Source organism: Biomphalaria glabrata, chromosome 8 (assembly GCF_947242115.1).
Source record: "Biomphalaria glabrata chromosome 8, xgBioGlab47.1, whole genome shotgun sequence".
NCBI classification, from domain to species: Eukaryota; Metazoa; Mollusca; class Gastropoda; family Planorbidae; genus Biomphalaria; species Biomphalaria glabrata.
The window spans coordinates 43,192,393-43,218,508 of record NC_074718.1 but is presented as its reverse complement, the minus strand read 5'-3'; the positions used below and the strand labels follow the sequence as shown (position 1 = coordinate 43,218,508).

The 26,116-nt window shown below is 39.2% G+C and overlaps 1 protein-coding gene across 7 annotated transcripts in view; it reads right to left on the bottom strand.

Annotated features, from left to right (window-relative positions):
- The window catches only part of LOC106058422 (protocadherin Fat 1-like), a 223,817-nt gene that overhangs the window by 134,711 nt on the left and 62,990 nt on the right, over positions 1-26,116 (bottom strand). For all 7 annotated transcript variants that reach the window (XM_056038489.1, XM_056038491.1, XM_056038493.1 and 4 more), the window contains exons 3-4: positions 7,579-7,760; positions 4,211-4,340 (exon numbers count right to left, since the gene is read on the bottom strand). In XM_056038489.1, coding sequence (XP_055894464.1) covers positions 4,211-4,340; positions 7,579-7,760 — 312 coding nt within the window. The remainder of the gene's footprint in view (positions 1-4,210; positions 4,341-7,578; positions 7,761-26,116) is intronic.

Genomic DNA, 26,116 nt, shown 5'->3' with positions numbered 1-26,116 from the left:
TTTTACTTGTTCTTGTTGTTTTTGTTTTGGCCAGTTTTCTTCCATTTTACAAGGCTTATATCAACTCACTCCGTCTGTCTGTCTGTCTGGTACAAATCTTGTACACGTTAAGTCTCCTACTTCTCATTCACGGATCAAGTTTTAAACTTTGCACAATTATTCATTGTCGAAGACAATACGTGAATCAAAAAATAAATTAAATCGTTAATTAATTATCTCTACCTAATTATTAAGTTAGTTTTATATAGAAAAATGGTGATAAATCTTCAGTATTGCTGTATATATGACAGTAACTGTACGGTTCTTTCCCTTTCTTATATAAGCTTTTTTGTAAGTTTTTTAAAATAAAAATTTTGCTTGTTTTTTTTTTTTGTTGTTTTTTTTATTCTCGAAACATTTTTATATTTATTTATGTTCTTTTCCCCCAGCCTAATACCCCAGCCTAATACTCACGCCTAGGTCAACTTATCTAGCGTTGGTCCTTTCAACAATCGATACTTCAAATCAAATTATCTTTCAGTCAAAAAGAAATGCACAGGAAAAAAAACGCCGCGTTATGCGTTTAAAAAAAAAAAAAAGAAGATATCAATGAAAGATAAAAGTGATTCAGTCGTAGGGCCTCGCCGTGTTGAACATGCCACAGCCAGTTTGTTAAGTGCACTACTATGACCATATTGTGTTCTAACAGAGGTCTAGACAAAGTAATCTGATGGCCACATTTTTATTTATAATGCACATTTTAGTTCTAGTGCGGAAAGTTCCCGCTTTGAAGGAAACTCAACGAAGCCGAAAATGTCAAAATTTAGGTCAAAACGCCGCCAACTTTCGAGCTTTATCGAGGTCATCTGCGGATTCCAAATGTGTGTGCATGTTTATTTCAACTGCTTGTTAGGAGAATCACACCCACGTTCTCTAGGAGTGTAGGTTACATAACTTGCCTATTTGTTTCACGTGATGCATTATTTTATTTACGCGACTCAAAAGACTTTCGCACTGCGGTATCTTACTGAGTGTACACCTCTTTATCAATGGTTCTCATGCTATTTAACGCAGATTCATGCGCGCCTCCGTGTGAGCAGAATGCATTTAAACTGAAACAGTGTTGGGACTCCCTGAGAGAATGTAAGAACTGTTGGTCAGAGAACGTAAGTGAAGCGAGATAACTTAGCCTCGTGTAAGATTTATAGCTCTACACGAGAGCGAAGTCACTAGTTCCTAGATCTATGTGATAACATCTGCACCTCGTCGACTCGCGGGTGGCAGAGGTATCCGTCTTTTGTTGTAAAAAGCTGAGCCGTCTGAGCAAGTGTATCGATACACACACACAGTGTTATAAAAGTTTGCGAAAGTCATTCCGGTAAGAACGTGTTTACTACGTAATGGATGACCTTCACCCCTAAGTTGCACAGCTTAACTACACTTCCCCTGGTTACATGGTGCAGTACGATGAAAATCCTTTGATAACGTAAATTAGTGATACCAAACTTGCAAACTAGACTTGTCAGCCTTGAACGCTAAACTACACTTCTCAGCCTTGAACTCTAAACTACACTTCTCAGCCTTGAACGCTAAACTAGACTTCTCAGCCTTGAACGCTAAACTAGACTTGTCAGCCTTGAACGCTAAACTAGACTTCTCAGCCTTGAACGCTAAACTACACTTCTCAGCCTTGAACTCTAAACTAGACTTCTCAGCCTTGAACGCTAAACTAGACTTCTCAGCCTTGAACTCTAAACTAGACTTCTCAGCCTTGAACTCTAAACTAGACTTCTCAGCCTTGAACTCTAAACTAGACTTCTCAGCCTTGAACACTAAACTAGACTTCTCAGCCTTGAACTCTAAACTAGACTTCTCAGCCTTGAACACTAAACTAGACTTCTCAGCCTTGAACGCTAAACTAGACTTCTCAGCCTTGAACTCTAAACTAGACTTCTCAGCCTTGAACTCTAAACTACACTTCTCAGCCTTGAACACTAAACTAGACTTCTCAGCCTTGAACGCTAAACTAGACTTCTCAGCCTTGAACGCTAAACTAGACTTCTCAGCCTTGAACTCTAAACTACACTTCTCAGCCTTGAACTCTAAACTAGACTTCTAAGCCTTGAGCCTAGACCAGTAGCTCGTTGCCACGACGTGCAGACCTGTGTCGTGGCATACAGCTATTGATCTAAACTGCCCACAGGCTGTGACGTTGCGAGTCAGTGTTTAGGCCTTCTATAGTGAATGGTCTCGCCTGAACTCTTAATTAGACTTCTCAGCGCTGGAATTAAAACTTCTCGGAAACAAAAAAATAGTTTTTTTTAAAAGAAATTGTGAAACAAAAGAGCGGTCATAAACAGCCCCTTTAACTGAAGATGTCCACGATACCGCAACGCAGACTTTAGAGCAGGGGTTCTCGACCTGTGGGTCGCGACCCCCTTAGGAGTCGATTGACGATTTGCCAGGGGTCGCCTAAGACCATCGAAAATATGGATTGTTATTGTCTACTCTTCCATTGCTGTATGTGTGTGTGTGTTGGGGGGGGGGGGTCGCGGCAGAGTGGGGGATTGTAGAAAGGGGTCGCCGAGCATAAAAGGTTGAGAACCGCAGCTTTTGAGTATAATTACATGACATTCTTTGGACCAGTTCGTTGCGCTGCTATAAGTACAAAATTATCAAAGCACAAAACATACACGAGAGAGAGCCAAGAGTTGTTTTACTTTGAAAGTACCTCGCCAGACTGTAGGGGTTTGTTTGTAGTGAATACAGTTGGCAGCAAACTGTCAAGTGACAGTTTGGGGGTTAACTTTGTAAGCCCTCGACATTGCCCCAAAAAGGTCTCGCTGTGACTGGTACCGGTGTTAGGCCAACAGAGGAGCTTCGGAATATTTTTCACGTCCCTTATGCAAATACAACGCGAGGCGTGACGAGTATGGTGTGACTGAGTTAGCGTTTTAAAAGTGGACGGCGTTATGTAGGGGGGAGAGGTTAGCATGGTTTGGGGGGGGGGGGGGGGAGGTCGCTTAACATGCAAGTCACTACCCACAACTATCTAGAAAAACTAAGCTCAGACACGTTGTTTTTTGCATTGGTATGTACCCTAGGGTAAATTGAATTCTTGTGAGAACCTCTGCCATAATCTGTCCAGGATTTGGTCAGAAAGAAATTAAGTCGTAGTGAAACCATGCTCCCGTGTAGTTGTGTCCAAGAACTTGACAAATGGTTGGATTAACCAGATGTCCGTCCTGACCCCGAGTGACCCGAGCGAGAAGTTTAGTGTCATAGATAAAACAATGACCACACCGTAAAGAGCTTTGTGTGTTTGTCAATCACGTGATGTCATAAGTAATGATATCCAACGGAGGTCAACGATGATCTGGACGGTTCTCATTCCCTCGCCTCAGTGGATCTCGAATCTAGAATATTTTATTGATTATTAATAACTTGTTAGTAGCCTCACTTTTTACATAGAAACCCCAATTAGGTCATTTCAGGGAAAAACAACTCAGCAATATGGTCACATCAGAGTTATCTGTCGTGGATCCGCTTATGTTATAGTGACATTTCAACACAATGAGACTATTATTATTAAGAATACAGAAAGATAATTGATTATGTCAAAGATATTATCTCGTCCATATCATAAATGTAGACACCTGTCGCCTAAGGTGGCAAAGAGGATTTTTAAAACTGGTTCGAGTCTGAACAGTAGTATGACAGATGGGACATATTTGTACGTACAAGACCAAGAAAGATTTTTCATGTTAACGTTTGGGCGAAAGAGGCAGGTGCCGCCTTTGACTCTACTCACTTATCAGTGTCGGAGTTGGGCGTCACTAGCGTGTGAACAACAAGCGGGAGAACTGCAACACGATGGTGGTTGCTACACAAGGGTTTTTGAAAGAGGAGGGTTGCTCTCTGCATTCAGCCAACCCATTGTGGGAGGAAGAGCGAAAAGAGATAAAAGAGGAGGAAGAAAGAAAGAGAGAACGTGAGAAAAAAAACAGAGAACGAAAAAGAAACAAAGAGAGAGGGAGGGGGTGAGAGAAGAAAAGAGATAGATGAAAGACAGAGAATGAAATTTTAGAGATTTAGAAAGATAAAAAAAAAAGAGAGAGATAAAGAGAAAAGAGAAGAGACACAAAGAAAAAAAAAGAGTGAGAGAGAGAGATAGAGAGAGACAGAGTCCGGGAGAGTTGGAAGGGTAGAGGTGCGTATTGAGCAGACTTACCTGTAAGAGGGTCAATCTCAAACAAATTTTGTGAGTTTCCGCTGGTAATAGCAAAAGTTGGACCCTGAGAATGGTCATCGCCGTCCGTGGTCTGTATCTGGACAACCTTTTGTTTCACGGAGCTGTTCTCCTAAAATAAAAACCAACATAGTTAGCCAGTGGTCATCTAGCAGCAATAACAGTGCTTAAGTCTAGCAACTAGCAGACTGCACCGAATTCAATACACCAACTCAACAAAATGCAAATTTGCAATTCTTTTTTGAAAAGGAAAGAAACAAAAGATGCCGAAAGTCAAATTGTAACTTGGATGTGGTAAGGAGATGAAAAATCAATCCCCAAACGCTACAAATGAAATACTAGGTAACCACTACACAAAGTTTTGAACCAAATAGAAACCAAGGCTTGCGTATTGTTTTCCAACAATTATTCTTATCTGACACTTTCTTCATAGCTTGAACAAGAAACTTCCGAGCAAGAAAGTGGTCACAAGTAAAGAAATAAATCATTGATTTCAAGCTAATATTTCTCACAAATAGGGCTGGATGGCTAAGTTGATAGAGCTTCGAGTTAATAGAGAGAATGTCGTGGATTCGATCCCTAGATAGGCCTTTTTTTTTTTTTTTTAAAGGCTCAAGTTAGTGAAAAAATGTTTCTATTAAGAGCAGAAACACTACATACATTCACTAGACTGATCAAACTCTTGAACATCTAAACACAAACACGCAAACACACACACGTATTCTGACATCTTCATGAGTCAGATAAAAACAAGGGGCAGTCACTGATAAAACTTTATTTCTCTACTGGGGGGGCCTAACGGGAATCCTAAGAGCCCCCCCCCCCTCACAACAACCCTCCTCCCATTTTCTTTAGCGCTACGTCAATCAATGTAACGTGCCAACTTATTGTTGACAGTGTGATCGGACAGCGGCGCAACCAGAAACATTGCCGGATGGGGTACACTTGTACTATGGTATTTTTTTCAAACCACTATTTAAGAAATCTGTTCATTTAAATTTTAAGGTTTTCCTTTTTAAAATCTTGCAAACTCTTCTAGGGTAAGTGAGCACAGATTTCAAAAAAGGCTCTAACGATTTTCCTAGCAATTTTACAGTTTTTTCATATCTTTTGGCAAAAAAAAAAACACTAACTATAATCGACCACACTGTGAAAACTGGTTATAATATTTCAAAATATAATCATCTTTTTTTGAAACCGTTTTCATCGGGTAGTCCCGCAACGGACTCCAATGTTTGTTTTGTATTCAGTAAAGAGCTGAACCAATACAAGGACGCTGGTAAAACGGTTTGAGCACCGTCTTACGTGGCAATGGTTAATGTTTAACGTAGGTCGGTTAATAGAAGACCTTGATTGTGCAAAGCTCATTGGAGAGACTCCTTGCACAATAGAAGCATTACAAGAAATAAATAGAATAAGAGATGATAGAGCATTATTCACATTCATAATTGAAGAATATTCATTTTTGTGTTACCTGTTCTTGTGTAACAATCTTTCTTTCTTTATGTTCTAACACAGCGGTTCTCAACCTTGTAACCCAGATGACCCCTTTTTACAATACCCCACTCTGCCGCGACCCCCCCCCCCCCGCTCACACACATACAGCTATAGAAGAATAGACAATAACAATCCATATTTTCGATGGTCTTAGGCAACCCCTGGCTAATCGTCAATCGACCCCCAAGTGGGTCGCGACCCACAGGTTGAGAACCCCTGCTCTAGCACATTCTGTTAATATATAGTATGCATAATTTCGCTATTAAAATTTGGCTTTCTAAGTTTTGATTTCTTGGGTACAACTTTATGCAGCCAAATCGTGTCGCTAATCTCAAGAGTGTAGAAACTAGAAGCTAGAACACGCCTCGATCGCATGCCAGCAACAACAAAAATGTTTTCTTAATGGATTTTTAAGTATTCACATTTTTTTTTTTTAGGGGAAAGGAGGTAACCACTATTGCCCGCTGGGATTGAAGGAATGGCGGCCAGAAAAAAAAAACCAAAACAGTAACGAAGACAGATATTTGTAACTAAAAGAATGTAACTGCTGGGACTTGGGTTTTGGTTTGGTGCTGCCTTCCAGAACACTAAGGGAGGAGTAGTCCCTCCTGTTCCCATTCAGATACATCTATATACACGCTGCACGTACAGAGATTTGTTTTAAGCGCCGCGCGTGCATTTTAATATTATATGCGAAAACAAAACAAAATGGGGGAGATGGTCACGTGACTGAACAAGTATGTAGGGGCGAGCACCAGTGGAGGAAAACGTTTCTTTAATATTTAAGCAAGTCTTAAGCTTTGTTGATCTTTTTCTTTTGTTGGGGGGGGGGGGGGGGGGTACCATGGGAGGCTGTATAAGGCCCACTGTAAGTGGAATGGTAATTTAAATTTAGTGAATAGCGTGACATCTTTAACAGAATTTGAATACACTGGGGTTTTTTTTTTTGTTGTTGTTGTTTTTTTTCTTTAGAAAGCCTCGGAATTTGCGCTATTCAATTTTAGCTTTATCATCATGGGAATCCTTGGGCCTCTTTTCTTTGCCTCTTTTATGGGCCATCTTGCCACTTTTTTGGGCTTTATAGATTTTTATTTGTTTGTAAGTTCTCATAATTCACAAGTATTAAATCATAAACAATTGAAAAGTGATTAACCTAAAAATATAATAGTAAAAGAAATACTATTTAATATCAAAGACATACTACCTAACCATTGAAACCTTTAGAGACAGAAAAATGATACAATGATCCTCTACCCCTGAACAATCAAAACAATATCAAATATCCCTGGCCCCCAACACCCCATATCTGGAATACTGCCTAAGTACAGTACAATAATGTGAAAATCAAACTAGATAATTTTCTACGCTGATATCAATTCGCACATACATTGATAAAAACTCTTTTTATCAAACCATGCTTTCTGTAACAATTAATTTTCTTTTTCTAGCAATTTATTCGACTATTGCTGTAACAAGACTATGGTTTTTATATGTTGTATATCATTATATTATTACCAGAGTAGTCAATGTTACAAAACCCAAAAGGTGAACTTTAAAAAAAAATATTTGCATCTTGAATTCGCATGACGCTTTTTTATTTCTATAGGACTTATGAAAAAAAGCATTTTGAGTCTCCCGAGAACTCAGTCAAGGCTCAATGATATACCAGAACAAGAATATTACGAAAAAGTTTTAGTGGCGATACTTCTTGAAAGACAGCATCGATACCTTGTTGAATAAAACGATACTAAATTTTGTTGTGAATAGTTCACAGGAAAATAATTATGGACTTTAAAAAAAAAAAGGGAAGGGGCAGATTCGACCCCAAACTAGCATATTGACTCAAAGCTTACCTCTACAGAGGCGTAGTAAGCGGGTTCCACGCTCTGGGGGATGTTGTCATTCACGTCCAACACCTCGATCAGAACCTCCAGCCGAGCGAATTTGGGCACCATGGCGCGGTCTTGTGCCAGAATCGTCAACCAAAAGTGAGGAGTTGTCTCTCTGTCCAGAACCTGGCTGGTTCTGATGGTACCTTCAACGAGAAGATAACACATTCATAATAGCCTGTTTGAAAGTGTATGTACATCTATTATCTATATCAGCGGTTCTCAACCTTTTAAGCTCGGCGACCCCTTTTTTACAATATCCCACACTGCCTCGACCCCCCCCATACACACACATACAGATCAGACAATAACAATCCTTATTTTTGATGGTCTTAGGCGACCCCTGGCAAATCGTCAATCGACCCCCAGGTTGAGAACCCCTGATCTATATGTATGTGTGTCAAGAGTGTGCGTATGACAGTATATGAGTGTCGGTGCTGTGGTTTTTTTTAAGGTAAAACTTAAATATTAATGTAGATTCTGGCTTACAGACAACAACAAAAATGTGGATATAATTTTGTGTAGAAGCTAATGGAATGTGTAGATTTAGAGGCATGCAGAAGAAAAGGGAAGACAAATGTGGGGAGTGTGGAACATCTGAAGTTGATGAATTCGCAAAAGTAAGTATAAGCTTAGTAGTGGTCTACCGAACAAACAGGAAAATATGGCAAAGGTTCTACGAGACAAAAAACAAAACAAAAAACAAAAAAAAAACAAGGATTTACGTGGGTAGCTCTAGGTACTAAAAGGCAAGTATTTAATATCTACCACGAAAGAATATGCAAAAGTATGTAAAGCTAATAATGTTCCTACAATGATTGGTCTTAACAAATAATACAAATATAACTTCTATGTAATAATCTATAATCAATGAGAAACGGAGCACGATGCCACGCCCGCCATGTCACACCTATTTATGAGGACCTAACATTAATGACGAAAAAAAAAAAGAGACGAATATATTCACTCTCTTATCTACCACAAAAACAACAACATCAAAACCGGAACTCAAGGAAAGTAGACTAATTGTCGTATGGGTGGACTGCACATCAAGCATGTTACCTATAACACCCCCCCCCCTCTTCTGTGCAGCTCAAAGACCTACGACAAAGGTTTTAATCAAACAATCAATCATTTGAAAAGTTTAAAAAAAAAACGCTTTGAATATTTGTCAAACTTTTAAGCACTCCCTAAAGCTCGTGTGTTTTTTGTTCAAATCTTTGAAGTTTCGTAGACTTCTTGTCCCTCTCCCTTCCCCCATTTTGTTTTTATTCTCTCCCTTTACGTCCGCAGACGTTGGCAGACTTCAAAGCAGTGTGTCTGTCACAGCTCATGTAACTGTATCTTCCAATACATCAAAGTTAAACCCTGTATACGCCCCTGTCATTGCATGCAACATAAAGTGGGGTGGAGAAGACGTGGTCAGTGTACAAGTGTCTAAAAGTGCAAGAAGAAATGAAAGCGGAACTGATTTACCTCCCTTTGGTTTGAACAGTCAACGTTTACACAATTGTTGAATTAAACAAAAGACTAGGCCCCAGGTTAGGGAGAGTACAGGAGAGGTGAGAGAGAGAGAGAGAGAGAAAAAGAAAGAGAGAGACAGAGAGAAAGAGAGGAAGAGAGAGAGGAAGAGAGAAAAAGAAAGAGAAAAAGAGAGTCAGAGAGGGACAGAGACAGAGAAAGAGAGAAAGAAGGAGAGACAGAAAGAGAAAGAAAGAGAGAGACAGAGAGAAAGAGAGGAAGAGCGAGAGGAAGATAGAAAAAGAAAGAGAAAAAGAGAGTCAGAGAGGGGCAGAGACAGAGAAAGAGAGAAAGAGGGAGAGACAGAGAGAGAAAGAAAGAGAGACAAAAAAAAGAGAGAAGAAAGAGAGAGAAGAAAGAGAGGGATACAGAGAGATAAAGACAGAGAGAGACAGAGAGAGAGAGAAAGAGCGAGAGAAAGAGAGAGAGAGACAGAGAACGACATTCAAAGAATGAGAGAAATAGGAAGAGAGAGACATACAGAGAGAGACAGACAGAGAATGAGAAAGAGAGAGAGAGACAGAGAGGGAAAGAGAGAGACAGACATGGAGAGAAAGAAATAGACAGACAGATACAGAGAAAGAGACAGAGAGAGACAGAGAGATACAGAGAAAGAGAGAGTGAAAAAAGAGAGACAGAGAGAAAGAAAGAGAGAAACAGAGAAGGAGAGAGACAGAGAAAGAGAGAGAGAGAGAGAAGGGGAAAAAGAGAAAGAGAAAGAGAGAGAGAGAGAGAGAAGGGGAAAAAGAGAAAGAGAAAGAGAGAGAAAGAGAGAGAGAGAGAGAGAAGGGGAAAAAGAGACAGAGTAAGAAGACAAAAAGATAATCAATAAAAACGAATCTTGATATATTTTTGTTAAAGTAAGGAAGGAAAATGATTTGAAAAGTCTAAGCGAAAGAAAGAGAAACCTATTTGGGTGGGGGAGTGGTAGCAAACAGCAAAATAAAATAGTAAAACTAATGAAAGCAAAGTCTAGAACCATGCACGATACTTTGTATGTCATCAAAAAAAAAATTCTTATAAAATGAGACCTGTCTACGTAGATCACACACTATGTCGACACAAGTTCACCTTTTTTTATTTTAAGCCTCCACACTAGAATGTTTGAAAAACTCTCAGTGTCAGGATTGAGAGTAGGACTATGAATGTGTTATAACGCGAGGGGAAGGCGAGCAACAAAAACAATTGAGATGAAACTGAGGGCAAGGAGAAAACAAGCTAAAACTTGGAATCTTGAGCTTCATTGTACCGGCATGTACATAGTACCTATCTATGGGTTTATGTGCCGATATGTTCATCAGAGTACATACAACCAAATTTATCGTATGTACATGGTGATGTTATGTGCATCTTTAACGGTATGTAGCCTATATCCTACTGGTATGTACTTTATGTACATGGTAACGTCATGTACACCTTTAACGGTATGTAGCCTATGTCCTACCGGTATGTACATGGTAACGTCATGTAAACCTTTAACGCTATGTAGCCTATGTCCTACTGGTATGTACTTTATGTACATGGTAACGTCATGTACACCTTTAACGGTATGTAGCCTATGTCCTACCGGTATGTACATGGTAACGCCATATACACCTTTAACGTCATGTACACCTTTAACGGTATGTAGCCTATGTCCTACCGGTATGTACATGGTAACGTCATGTACACCTTTAACGTCATGTACACCTTTAACGGTATGTAGCCTATGTCCTACCGGTATGTACATGGTAACGTCATGTACACCTTTAACGTCATGTACACCTTTAACGGTATGTAGCCTATGTCCTACCGGTATGTACATGGTAACGCCATATACACCTTTAACGTCATGTACACCTTTAACGGTATGTAGCCTATGTCCTACTGGTATGTACATGGTAACGTCATGTACACCTTTAACGGTATGTAGCCTATGTCCTACTGGTATGTACTTTATGTACATGGTAACGTCATGTACACCTTTAACGGTATGTAGCCTATGTCCTACCGGTATGTACATGGTAACGTCATGTAAACCTTTAACGCTATGTAGCCTATGTCCTACTGGTATGTACTTTATGTACATGGTAACGTCATGTACACCTTTAACGGTATGTAGCCTATGTCCTACCGGTATGTACATGGTAACGTCATGTACACCTTTAACAGTATGTAGCCTATATTCTACCGGTATGTACATGGTAACGTCATGTACACCTTTAACGGTATGTAGCCTATGTCCTACTGGTATGAACATGGTAACGTCACGTACACTTTTAACGGTATGTAGCCTATGTCCTACTGGTATGTACATGGTAACGTCACGTACACTTTAAACGGTATGTAGCCTATATTCTACCGGTATGTACATGGAGCTGGTATCTGGAAGGTATTAAAAAAAATCAGTTTTGCGAAATGATATGCAATCATTAGATGATATAATTTGGGGGGGGGGGGGGGGAGAATGAAAGAAAGAGCGGAAAAAAAAAAGGGGGGAGGGTCAGGCAAGGAGTGTGAGGAGGAATCAACAATGTCACAACGTGGATTCTAGCAAGCAAATGTCGGACATGCACGAGGTGGGCCGGATAAGCTGGTCACTGGTTTATTTAGGGCCGGACCTCTACCATGAAGTAGATCCCAACAGGATATGGAAGACCACGAGAAAGTTACAAGAAAGTGAGCAAAGCGTCAGAGGGCATGTTTATTATTTTTTACATATGATAACAATAATTTCGAATGGATGGGAAGAGGAAGGCAGGCAAACAAGGAGGGCAGTTCAAATGAGATGGAAATGGAAAGAGCACATCCTGAAGATGACGTCATCGTCTATAAATATTAATGGCAACTAGGGGGGGGGGGGGGGGAAGCAAGCCGCGCAATAGTTACAGAAAGCCCTTTTTATCCCCCCTTGGTAACTTCCGTTGTATAGGAACGATAACTCTTCTCCGTCAACAAAACATTGGGGGGCTCTCCCTAAAACAGCCTATGTGTGTGTGAGCGCGCGTGCGTTGGGGTAAGATAGTTGAAGTGCGCGACTAATTCTTTTTTCTTCCCCCCCCCCCTCCCCCCGATCCGATAATGTTCGTTGTGAATTTCTGGTCTAGTGGAATGTTGTTTTGGTGATACCTACAGATTCTGAAGACCAGGAGTCCCAACTTTGATTGATTTCTTTACAAACACACCGGGGGGGGGGGATAAATGGGACCTGCTCTGCCATTGTCTACAGGTTGTAATCTCAAAAACAGTAGAGGTTTTATTTACAGCAGCCTGCAACCCCCCCCCCCCCACCACACATACACATATTACACAGACACCACCTTTTGAGTAATTTCGGAATGGGGTCGATCTATAAGCGCACACCACGAGTTAAAACCCTCGCTGAAGGAGCGCACTCTAGCTCTCTCTCTCAAACAACCTTTTTTTTTTCTTTCACCCCCTCCCTTGCCATCTCTATTCCTCTGTCTCCCCTCCCTCGAGTACACACCCCCTCCTCCTGTAAACAATCCAGGTTATTAGGTCGGGCTGATCTCAAAGATAAACCGGAAGCAGGCATGTGCTGCTTAATGTTATCTATAATGGAAAATCAGGCGGCCCCTCTGGTTTATTTGTGTGTGACCAGCCGGCGGCCACCACGTGACCATAATGTAATCCTTGGTGCAGGAATGTCGCACTCGTGTAGTGGCCGTGTGGTTGAGATTTTGGTATTCGTCCATTCATTTGTGAATGTAAATGAAACTTCCATAAAAATGTAAATGAAACTTCCATAAAAAATGTAAATGAAACTTCCATAAAAATGTAAATGAAACTTCCATAAAAAATGTAAATGAAACTTCCATAAAAAATGTAAATGAAACTTCCATAAAAATGTAAATGAAACTTCCATAAAAAATGTAAATGAAACTTCCATAAAAAATGTAAATGAAACCTCCATAAAAAATGTAAATGAAACTTCCATAAAAAATGTAAATGAAACTTCCATAAAAATGTAAATGAAACTTCCATAAAAAATGTAAATGAAACTTCCATAAAAAATGTAAATGAAACTTCCATAAAAATGTAAATGAAACTTTCATAAAAAATGTAAATGAAACTTCCATAAAAAATGTAAATGAAACTTCCATAAAAATGTAAATGAAACTTCCATAAAAAAATGTAAATGAAACTTCCATAAAAAAAATGTAAATGAAACTTCCATTAAAAAAATGTAAATGAAATTTCCATAAAAAAAGGTAAATGAAGCCTCAATAAAAAAATGTAATTTAACATGCACTTTGTTTTTTTCAGGTCATGAGTTAAGTTTTTTTAGCTGTGAAAAAAAAGGCAGCAGACGAGAGAATATTGAATTTTTTTTTTTTTTTTACAATATCTCTATTCAAAGCAGAACTTCATGGAACTTGGAACCAAAAAGTTGGAAGCTGCTTTAACGCTAATCTCAGAAGGATTTTCCAAGAAATTTAACAGTTGATGTATAGAAAGTCTACCGCTGAGAAAAGAATTACTAGCTCGTTGGCCACTTGACCAAAAACTCTAGTTGGACCGTTCGTAATAATTTTTTTTTAATTAAAAAATTAATAAACGTAAATTTGGCTTGAGTACTAGACTAAGGTCTAGGGTCAACATCAGTTTTGAAATGACTGTCGCGTTCTTGAAAGGACACTCGCGTTCGGGATTTCCCGAATATAAGGCATTATTGATTCAATAGCTTGATAAATTACTGTTAATTGCTCAAGAAAATTTTGCGCATCTTCTAAGTCTAGATTTAAAGGCCTAGATCTATAAATCATTTGAGTTTTTCTTATATTTTTACGTAAATCTAATATAGATAATATAGATTATGTCTAAATTCTAGAACTAGAAGTAGATCTAGGCTAGATCTTAAGAAGTAGATCTAGATTTAAACCAGATCCTAAGAGTTTTACGTGTTATAAACGTATTTAAAAATTAATAGATATCTTATACACTGCCCGCTAACTGACCGCCGATATCTCGGACAAAACAAAATACCCCTCCTTAACTTTCCCAAACGCTCTCTTCTCTTTCTAGCAACCAGTTTGAAAGTCTTTTTCAGTAGGAGCCGTTGAAAGAATGCATGAAATAAACAGTAGTGGCACGAGCAATACGTTAGGTACTGTTCCAAGTTTGAAAAAAACAACAACTTAGGGCTCGAAGAGCCTTCGGCTCAGCCCTTGGACATCAACAAGGTACTGTTCCAACAGTTTCAGCCGGACATGTTTACACCGAGAGTTCCTCTTTCACTCACCCACAGACCTCGCGCTGTCCTCCAACTAGGATGCCCGGACCGAGCCGAAGGCTGTGACGTCATCGGACACTGATCCAATACTCCACGGGCTCCTCGAGACGGGAGCCGAGGCCTGGACGAGTGCACGAGTTAGCAGGGACGTGCAGGCTGTAGTCAGTCTACGCTCTCGTGTTACGGTTACACGAGTACTGGCACGTGGTTGAGGAGAAAAATGAAGGTCACGAGAAAGTTCGATGCTAGACATCATATGAGTTGCTCGAAGATATACGCTTATAGTTCATTTCAACGGAAACATTGAAACAGCGCAAACAATAAATAAAAAAAAAAAAGAACGTATAATATATATTCGCAACCATTTATAAGACAACAATTTCTTTCGTAACTTCTTAGTTTAAAATTATAAATAAACCGAAACATATACTTCAGCAATAAAAATATTAAAATGTTAATTTCTCAAACTTCTTTGCCGTAACTATGATTGATGATTCGATACCAATTAATGACCCAATACCAATTAATTATTCGGTACTAATTGACGATCCGATACCAATTAATTATTCGGTACTAATTAACGATCCGATACCAATTAATGATTCAATACCAATTACTGATTAAAGTAAAGCAAAGTTCTCTTTTAGACATTGCGATATATAGGGCCGATGACGTTTAGGAAGGTCATCAGTTTCTTTAGCCAACGGTTAATGAGCAGGGTGTCATGTGGCCAGCACAACGACCAAACGCCTTTACTTTTCCCAACTATAGTAAGATACCCATTAAACTTGGGAAGACTCAGCGGTGCTCTGAAAATCCCGAAATTCAAAAGCCCATTCTTCACTTAGATTCGAACCCAGGACCATAAGTTCGGAAGCTAAGCGCCTTACCAGTCAGCCACCGCGCCTCCAATTAATGATTCGATACCAATGAATGATTCGATACCCATAGTTGACTTTCAAATCAGATCAAATCTAATGGTGAAAACATCTCTGTTTCATCCCCTCTTCCTTAAAACCTTTTTCATTTCCACCAATCAAATGATTGATAAGAAGTTATTAAGTCACGTGATTGTGGTCTGTTAATTCGAGCATCACTGGTGGTAGTAATATATTCACTGATCGGTCTAAGTGACACAGACTAAGGTCAAAGAAGATCAGAGATTGATAGCATCCAGCAGGTTGGCAATGTCTACATTGAACCTATTACGCTGAGTCCAAGCCAAGATAGACACGATGACATGATCCAATGTAATAAAACATATCCGTGCTAGATGAGCCAAATAGATTGGAGCTTGTTACCAAACAACGCGCATCTATCTGAACAGAAGAGCCATCGCATCCCTTAGGAGGAGATGTAAGTGTGTGTGTGAGAGAGAGAGAGAGTGTGTGTGTGAGAGAGAGAGTGTGTGTGTGAGAGAGAGAGTGTGTGTGTGTATGTTAGGAGGGAGAGTAGGTCTACAGTTCAATGAGACTCTGCGTTACGTTCAAAAACTGTGTCATAGCCATCAATCCAGTGCGTGTCAGCTCTGGCCCCAGGACTTTGTTATGACTGGGGAGATAATCCTTTTTTGACACACGTCCAGACGCCGACACACTGCTGTCGCTCAAAGCAAAACACACACTCTTTGGTTGGCCATGTGTAGCGCTCGATCACTGCAGGCAGCACTCGTTGCCTTCTCGGCATCTTCTCACACACGAGAGCAGCAGAAAAAGAAAAGGGCATTCGTAAAAAAAAATAAAAAATTAATAAAATTGCACCGCATTGCCAACTAGTTTGATCTTTTTCTTTTATTTGTTTGTTTGCACATTAATACATTCATTTTTCGTTGACCTCCGTGAACTCACAAACATTTCCCGTAAAACTGTTTGTGAAATGTTTTCCATGTTTCAGATGTCCCCTTCAGAGTTGGGAATAATCTACTTCCTAGTCCAAACCTCCCGCGGGACGATGGGGGATGGGAGCGGGAAGGGTGTGAACCCGGGACCATCCAGACGACCGAAAGACAGTCCAGCGCGCAACACCGCAAGACCAGGCAGCCATTCCTGTAAGCTTAGCTATACATACAGCTATTTCGTGCAGGTACATATCTTGCAGAAAATAGTGCAGCTAAATCATGCAGTTAAATCGTGCAGCTAAATCGTGTATCTAAATCGTGCAACTAAATCGTGTAGGTAAATCGTGCAACTAAATAGTGCAACTTAATCGTGTATCTAAATCGTGCAACTTAATCGTGTAGGTAAATCGCGCAACTAAATCGTGCAACTAAATCATGCAACTAAATCGTGTAACTAAATCGTGCAGCTAAATCGTGCAACTAAATCGTGCAACTAAATCATGCAACTAAATCGTGCAACTAAATCGTGCAGTTAAATCGTGCAGCTAAATCGTGCAACTAAATCGTGCAGTTAAATCGTGCAGTTAAATCGTGCAACTAAATCGTGCAGTTAAATCGTGCAACTAAATCGTGCAGTTAAATAAATCGTGCAGCTAAATCGTGCAACTAAATCGTGCAGTTAAATCTTGCAACTAAATCATGCAGCTTCATATTTCCTGCCACCAAACATGAACATTATCTCGCGTTGCTGAAAAACAAAAATAAAAGAATAGAATTACAATTTTTTTTTTTTTAAATGACCACTCCTCCGTAAACACGATGCCCAATGGTCGTCTGTTAGTATATTAACTCTGTCACTTATCTGTCCACCTTTATCAATAATATACGACCAGCAGATACCCTGTTTAATGTGACAAGACCTGATTTGTGAACACCCCCCCCCTCTTTCCTTAATTTTTTCCCTTCATCATGGCCAACCCAAAGGCACACATTCTTGTCTGCACAGAGCTTTCAGAAACAAATGGGTTCTGACCAAATGTCCAGTGAATGTTTGATACGTCTGTATGAACACTTGACGGACACACTGGACATTCCCTATTTACCATCAGCAGTTCTGTCACCATCAATCTTTAGAACATTCTAATAGCCACACCCCACCCCTCTCTCTCTCTCTCTGTTTCCTAGTCGAAATGTTTATGAACGTCAGGCATCATTAAGAGTCATTATCCTACTGAGAAGGGACTGAAGGATTCACCCAGAAGGGGGGCGCACGTTGCAGGAGGGGGGGGGCTGTATCTCGGTCCCTTTTTTTAAACTGTGTATCCATCACAAAGAGGGGGGGGGGGAAACAACATTGGTGGAAATTCAGGCACATGAAGAATGTGATTTTTTTTCTATGTGTGTGTGTGTGCGTGCGCGGGTGTTCAGATAGTCATTTTTCTTTAAGAAACTATAGTATCCGGGGGGTGGGAGGAGGGAGTCTCACTGTTTTACCATGATTAAAGATGGTAGAGCTGTCTCGGAGCAAGTCCATACATTCAACAAAAACACCGCATCACATTTTTAACAAATGGAGGCGCGATGGATGAACTGTAAAGCGCTTGGCTTCATAAACCGGGGTCCGGGGTTCGAATCCTGATGAAGACTGAGATTTTTTAATTTTCGGGATCTTCGGTCGCCTCTGAGTCCGGCCAGCTCTAAAGGGTACCTGACATTAGTTGGGGAACAGTAAAGGCGATTGGTCGTTGTGCAGGCCACATGACACCATAGTTAACCGTAGGCCACAGAAACAGATGACCTGTACATCATCTGCCCTATAGACCATTACTTGTTTACATTTTAACAAAAAAAAAACTTTGTCATCATGTCTCTCACCTGTCGATTGACTTCCGTCGTAAGGGATGCTGGGATAGATGGCGTAACCCAATCCCTCCACTTTCTCCAGTTTCTGTTATAATAATAACACTATTAATAATGCTAATATTTGAAGTGTCAACGATTATTTAATAGCCATTTCAGAGGCCAAAGTACAAATATATATGAAGCACTGTAACAAAACAAACTTTAATCAGGGGGAAATGGAATGCTTAAAAGGTGTGCGGGGGGGGGGGGGGCGATGTTATGTAAAAAAAAAAAAGTTGTCTCTGTCTTTTATAGTTATCTTTGACATTTAATAATCAGAGAAAACGAATCCGTAGCAGCGTGTACACAGACATGTACCAGACCCAAGGTCACGCCAATTAAAATTGTTGCACCAGAGGGCGTGCCGATGCATAGAGCGAACATTAAAAAAACAAGATTACAAAGAGAGTTTGTGTTACACAAACTCAGAGGCGGCCCCCGTCGAAGTCGGATCCCTGTCGGATCTGCATTTCGCAAATAATATTCAAGAGGTGATTTAATTTTGATGTAAAATGTTTTACACGTTTCGGATGTTCCTTCAGAGTTGAAGATAATTACTTCCTAGTCCAAACCTCCCGCAGGACGACGGGGGATGGAGCGGGAAGGGTTTGAACCCTGGGCCATCCATAAATCTGAACGACAGTCCAGCGCGCAAACCGCACGACCAGGCAGCCATCCGATGGTCAAAAGTAATAATGTTTCAAAGATTCATTTAGCCGTAAATTTAAATTTAAATTTAATAAAAAAATAGTAGATTAGTTTTAGTATATTAAAACATTACAATATTGATCAAAACGTTTGGAAATGAAAATCTACACTTTTTTTTTACACTTTAAGTTTAGAAATTGAAATTCTACATCTTAATCTAGTCTATTTTAGTCTAAACTAGATCTAGAAATTCTAGATCTAGACTCTAAAATAATTTTAATTAGAATATAAATCCAGATCTAGATATACTGTAATAAAAATCTAGATCTAGTTTAAAAAATCTAGATTAGATCTAAATCAAGATATCATTCCTTTTTTAAACGCGAGTCACATAACGAGGCTTAATAAACATTACTATACCGAGTTCTTTTTTCATTTCATTTGAAGAATTAATTCCATATAACGTCAGAGGGAAAAAAAAACACTACGTCACACGGCCTAGCTAGACTAAAAATCGCCTTCATCTATAAGAGCCATTTATCGAGTGTTCATAGACTTTGGTGCACCGAGTGCGTTCTTTAAGCATTTCATTTAAAGAATTCATTCCATATGACGTCAAAGGAAAAAAAAAAACACTACGTCACACGGCCTAGCTAGAATAAAAATCGCCTTCATCATTAGGAGCCTTTTATCGAGTGTTCATAGACATTGGTGCACCGAGTGCGTTCTTTTAGCATTTCATTTAAAGAATTCATTCCATATGACGTCAAAGGAAAAAAAAAACACTACGTCACAAGGCCTAGCTATAATAAAAATCACCTTTATCAACACGAGCCATTTCTCGAGTGTTCATAGACATTGGTGCACCGAGTGCGTTCTTTTAGCATTTCATTTAAAGAATTTATTCCATGTGACGTCAAAGGAAAAAAAAAACACTACGTCACACGGCTTAGTTAGACTAAAATATGTTTTCATTAATACAAGCAATTTTTTCGAGGGTTAATAGACATTGGTGCACCGAGTGCGTTCTTTTAACATTACATTTAAAGAGTCCATTCATATGACGTCAAAGAAAAAAAATTCCATTACCTCACAATAGGCTAGTACCGGTACCATAAAAAAAAATGTCTTTATTTACACGAGATATTTAACGAGGGTTCATAGACATTGGTGCACTGAGTTCTAATAGATATTATTTAAAAAGGATCAAAGCCACATTGTTTTTGCGTTTTGTCTGTCAGTCGGTCTGTCCGTTATCTTGATATAAAACAAACAACTAAAAGTTATTAAAAATTGATTAACCTTTATTTTACGTTTCAAAACATCGCAATAATTTTTAGGTATGAACACAATTGAAAAGTTTATATAATAGATTGTTCCGGATGTTTGTATAAATAGTAAAAGAAAAAGAGAATTTCAGATAAATGTAATACCGTTAATTAATTTTTTTGGATGGTCTCGTATAAAAATTAGATGTACTACAGCCACGTGGAGAGATTTTCATACCTTACTTTGGTGTTTGGATTCTGTTTTCCTTAAAAATCGGAACATAATATTAACGATAATTAGATTTTTTAATGTTTTAGGTAGAAAGTTAAATGTACTGTAAGAGAGTAGTGAGTTAAAATATTTTTCATAAAAATCCGTAAAAACATTATTTCGTAAATGAGAAGATTATTTGTTTATTAATTAGAAGAGGGAGTTCAAACAATTATTTGGCGTTAGTAGATTTTTAAATAAATTCGGAAATTTCTGGCGACGATTTGTAAGAAACAAAATCCGGAACTTTCTTTATCGATTACAAAACTTCTATGTTATGTTTTACAAGAAAATTAAATGTCTAAAAAGTAATTTTCAGTAATCAATTCTAGTAAATTACTTTTTTTAAAAGCCTTATGCGATTTCAAACAATCATTAGGCATAATTCATGTTTTATAAAACAATATCCGGAACATTTTTACACTTAATGAAATATAAGTCAGTATAGAGATTATGATTTAGCATTAATATGCTATTTACATAAAAAACGGAACAACATATTATTGATAATGTGTTTTTGCAACGTTTAAGCATGGAAATTGAATGTAATATAAGTTAGAAGAGCAAACAAACATTTGTTGGCGTTGATTAGTTTTGCACAAAAAAATCAGGAACAATCAATTTTAGATACTTAAAACTATTGAGATGTTATGGGAGGAACATTAAAGGGTAAATCAGATTTTCAATAGCTTTTAGAGTTCTAGTTTTTTAAATCTAATCGTGACGGACAGACCGACCAACAGACAAAACGCACAAAAATAAGCTTCTTTTATTCGGATGGGGGCACTAAACAAAAAATAAATAAAATCTGATTTTTAAAAAAAGTTTAAGGAATTGGTTTAGCACCTGATCATGTTGCGACGTTACGCTACTGCACGAAAATCGCTGCATAAAAAGTCCATTTAAAAAAATGTGCGTGATATTTACATACAAAGTGCATTATTAGCCTTTATAAACAAACAGAAATGTTTTCTTTAATTTTTAGCAGCTAGTTGACCAGAAAAAACGTCTTTAACTATTATTTGTATTTGTTGTAAACATTTCCTGTACATTTTAAAAATATATTTGACTTAGTGATACTGAAAATACACAAAAATTGTCCATCTTTGTTAGCATATTGTAACATTGCCTCCCTTACATTTACGTAATTGTTTTAGAATTGGTGTATTTTTATGAAAAAATCGCTTGCATAATTAATTTTATAAATTAAACGGTTTGCTTTTAGAAAACCAAAAGTAGCCGTTGCACCTAAACTTTTCAAGTCGGATTTAATGATGAAATAATATTTTTCATATCTCTTCTAGTTTTCGAGATCTGAGTGTGACAGACGGACAGACGGACAGACGGACAGACGGACAGACGGACAGACGGACAGACGGACAGACGGACATTTTGCACAAACCTAATAGCGGCTTTTTCCCCTTACGGGGGCCGCTAAAAAAACTGTGAAAAGTAAAAACTTATCTTCAGGCACAAAACGAAACAATGAAACTTTAAAATATCACAGCAACATGTGTAAGTTTACGTCTAGGACCACCCTGATTGTTGCTAAAGGTAAATGTGATTTTAATCTAACAGTGCATCTCAAATGAGCGTATCTTTTTTAGTTCCGTGAAATGTCTATGCATGTCTATGCAGCCTTAAGCATACACATGTTCGCAATTGTATTTTGCTGTTGGTGGGTCAATGTCGTAATTGTAACAACTAAATTACGACATCTACAGTTTGATATAATGTCGTGTATCATATAGCGGCAAGGTTTACACTTAAAGTTTCGCAAGCCATTAACTAACGAGCTTCTTCAGCGAGGGCTCCAGAATATCTTCTTGCTGAGTAAATTAGCTCTAAAAGAAGAAAACCTTCCCTTGTCAATTCACTGCTCATCGCAGAACGAGCGAACAAGAGGGGCGGGGTGGTCGGTCCGTCCGAGCGGGATGGCCAATTATATGCTAGAGGACACGAGAAGTTGCAGCCAGTTTCACTATCAATCAGTCAATTGACCACTGTCCGGTGGCACGAGGCCAATGATGGCCGAATTGAAGGCCAGTATTAGTCAGCAGATCGAAGAAGCGTTTCTTACACTCGAGCACCCGTGACCTTCACTCTTGAAGACGGCACGACTCCCCCCCCCCCCCCCCCTTAATAATAAAAAGGTCTGACGAACACTCTTAGACACAGGCCATAAGAATCATCAGCAGTCAAGCGGTCATAGCCTCGATAAATATGTCATGATCCCCCCCCCCCCCGGGCCAGATGACGAATGACAAAAATCGGAATAGTCCCCCCCCCCCTTTTTTTCGTCCCAAACCTGCTTCTAATATCAATCATGTTTATACATTTAAAGTTTTATATAATGATCAATACAGTAAGAAGCTGAACAGCTCGAGTTCAAACCCTAAGAGCAGGAGTAACCTAAGACATTTCTTCGACTTGGCCTCAAGGATGAAACGTTTCTTAAAGGGCTAAACTTTAGCCACATCCAGAACTGGAATTGGGAAGAAAAGGGGGGGGGGAGGTAACTAACATACAATAAGGTCTTCATGGCATATCTAGTAACTCGTAGATCCAAATGAAAAAAAAAGTATAGATTCTATGTTTTAATAGTAAATTTTGACAAAGCTCAGCATTGAAAAGTAGCAACTTCCCAATTAGCTTACATTTATCAAAGATTAGCATGTCATTGGAATTGACCTAGTAACAAACGTCAATTTTAAATACTCAAATCGGCTATTATGACTGTTTGGTCTTGCGGTTTGCACGCTGGGCTGTAGTTTGGACTTATCGATGGTCCCGAGTTCGAGCCCTGCCCGCTACCATTCACGTCGTCCTGCGACAGGTTTGCACTAAGAAGTAAATTATCCCATGAAAATTATCTCATTATGTGTCTAAAAATTAATGATGTTGACATAGTTGTTATATAGTGCATTATCTCTGTTGTCTATTAGGTGTCTGTCAGTTTGCATGTCAACTTTTTCAGTCCATTAATGAAAACAGACTTTTAAGCTACCTAACGTTGTTTCTCAAAGGCCAAGTCCAGTTCTTGCCAGTGGCCATTGAACGAGCTGTCTGACAGTCAACACTGGGAAGAGTTTAGATTTTATTGGACATGAACCAAATGACAATTTAAAAAAAAAAAAGAAAAGAAAGTTAATGAAAATTTCGAAGTTGAAATCAAAACTTTTTGTTTCAACCAATAAACAAATTACAAGAAAGCTTTTTTTTTTTTTTTTTAAATTACAAGTTGGAATGTTTCTTTCGGACGAGAGGCATGAATCTGGTACGGAACAAGGGATAGGGTACTGAGGGGTGGAAATGCAAAGAGACGGTCTTCCTGTTGTGCTATTTATTACTATGTAAGGGTAGTCGAGTGATTTAATGAAGTTATCAGGATCCAACATGTCCTCGTAGAAGATTCATCTGCAGTCGTGCTCGTGGCGAGAAAAAAATCGAGAAAAAAAACAACTTCACACGACACTGACAGCCAGAAGAGTTTTTTTTTTTGTTTTCACGTTTGCTTTTATCTAGTGAGCTCCCTTGAGACATTTCAAAGTCGATGACCAACCGCTTGAGTAGACCTATAAAGATTGCTCCTAAATCTTTCACCAGACAACGTCCAGTGGCTACTTTGTCCACAGACAGGATGAAGGATCAAACACGGCCTTGAGAATAGTGATGACAGATGAAAATAATCGAACCGGTTCAGTTTAAATTAGACGCGTGGCAATTTGGGGGTGGGGTGGGGGTGGGCGTCATAGAGGCTAAAGGTCATAAGTTACAAATATAAAAAAAACGACTTTAATTTTCTATGTAGGGCAAAGGGAAAGAACTGAAAAGCCCGATAGTGTACAAGGGAAGAGTTACATCTCGAGTCGAGCCCAGAAACACAATAAAACCAGGCCATTAATTTCTCTCGCAGACAGTCTCGTCTGGTTCATCAGAGACCCAAGGAAGTACCACTGAGAACTATTTCCGGTTCTGTAGCGAGTCAGAAGAAGGGGGGGGGGGGAGCACATCACTCACTCGACAAGTTTTAATTTCAAATGTGTCGATTGAACAGATTTAGAAGGGGGGAAAAATAGAGAAAGTTACTAAAACTTAAAAAAAAAATATTCACAAAGATTGTTTTTTTTTACAAAAGTAATATTTAAAAGAACTTTATTTTTTATCAGAGCGTGCTATTTAACCAACCAATAAAATATATTTTATATTTATATAGATAAAAAGAAAGTAATTTATCATAATAGACAAAATTCAAATCAATGAAAATAACAAATCAACTTTTTCTCCACTAGCAATCATCGTTTCCTTTCAACCCACACCAAGTATCTCCCCTCTCCATCAAGCTCGCGCTAAGAATACCAAAGTCCGACATTTGGAGACCACGAGAACTGAGACAGCATCGATCTGTCCAGCCCCCATATCGTCCGGCATGTTTTTGTTTGAAGGAGATCGCTTCAAGGGCGGAAATACGTAAACATTTCCCAGGGAAGAAAGGGACTCGCAATAGCAGCCGCGGGACGACTGTGCGCTGTGGATGAGATAACAGAATCCATCTTCATATATATATATATATATATCATTGATGGATAGCGAAACACAAGCCATGTTCATCGCCCGGACGTCTTAAGTTTCCCTGTCAATTGTATGAGAACCAACATTTAGTTACGGAATTTGTCAGAGAATAGAGCAAAAATTGTATACCGGAAAAGACATACAAAAGGCAGACGACTCAAAGGCAGACCACGACTACGATGGATTGACAATGCGGAGGAAGATCTACAACAACTTGGGGTCCGGGCGTGATGACGAAAGGCTCAGGGTAGATCGGAATGGAGAGATGTGCTGAGACTGACCAGAGACCCCCATAGGATGGCTGGAGGGACGGATGGTCCAGGATGGATGATCCCAACACTAAAAACTATTAACATTATATAAGCTCCTCTTTAGTGCTCGAAGATGCGCTATGCAGTGCTAAAATGTGCAAGGATTTAACTATTAGGATTTGGTTTGAGTCTAGAAATTCCAGACCAGGCCTCAAGTCTTTAAAAAAGTGATTGATAGTATAGCGCCATGATTATATGGAAAAGGTCGGAAATAAGTTTTAGAGAAATTTGAGAAAGGTTTGCATAGTGTTTCTTACTTTTCATTCTTTTTTTTTAAAGTGAGAAACACAATTCCAACCCAGTTTAAAAAGAGAATCCAAACCGTGTTTCAAACTCGAGGTCATTATTTTATTAACCAAACATTGTAGGCGATGTGTATTTACCCGCTGACCACTGGCGCCTACGTGAAATGTTTGGGCTACTTGTATTTCAGAAGAGCTAAAAGACATCACACTGTTTGAAAACAGACTTTAAAGTAGTTGAATGGAACGTGTCTCTAAACTCGTGTGCATTTTAGTCACCGAGGACAATCCGAGGAGGGAAACATAGCAGACTGATCGTGAGGACAATTTCTGGTTTCTACTTGTCAGTTAGTGACGCAGGGTAAAGGTCACTCTAGGGCTGACCTGAAACCCTCCCGAGCACATCTTTGCTCATCCCCTTCCTCCCTCCCACAGGTTCCTCTGCCCAGCCCTCCCCACCAGCCTGTACATCTGATTCAGCGTGAGCTCACAAGTCTGTGAGAAAACAACCGCCTGTGACGCAGGGGTCGCCTGAAGGTCAACATCAGTCAGGGAGGCAGCCCGTGCAGCCATAATTGAGGACCATAAAATTGGTAGCGACTTGCAGCGGACGGTGAGACAAATTTCGCGCGGAAATAAGAGATTTTGAGTGAGTAGGAGAGGCTAGTTTTAGCTCGTCAGTGCAAGCAGCCACAAA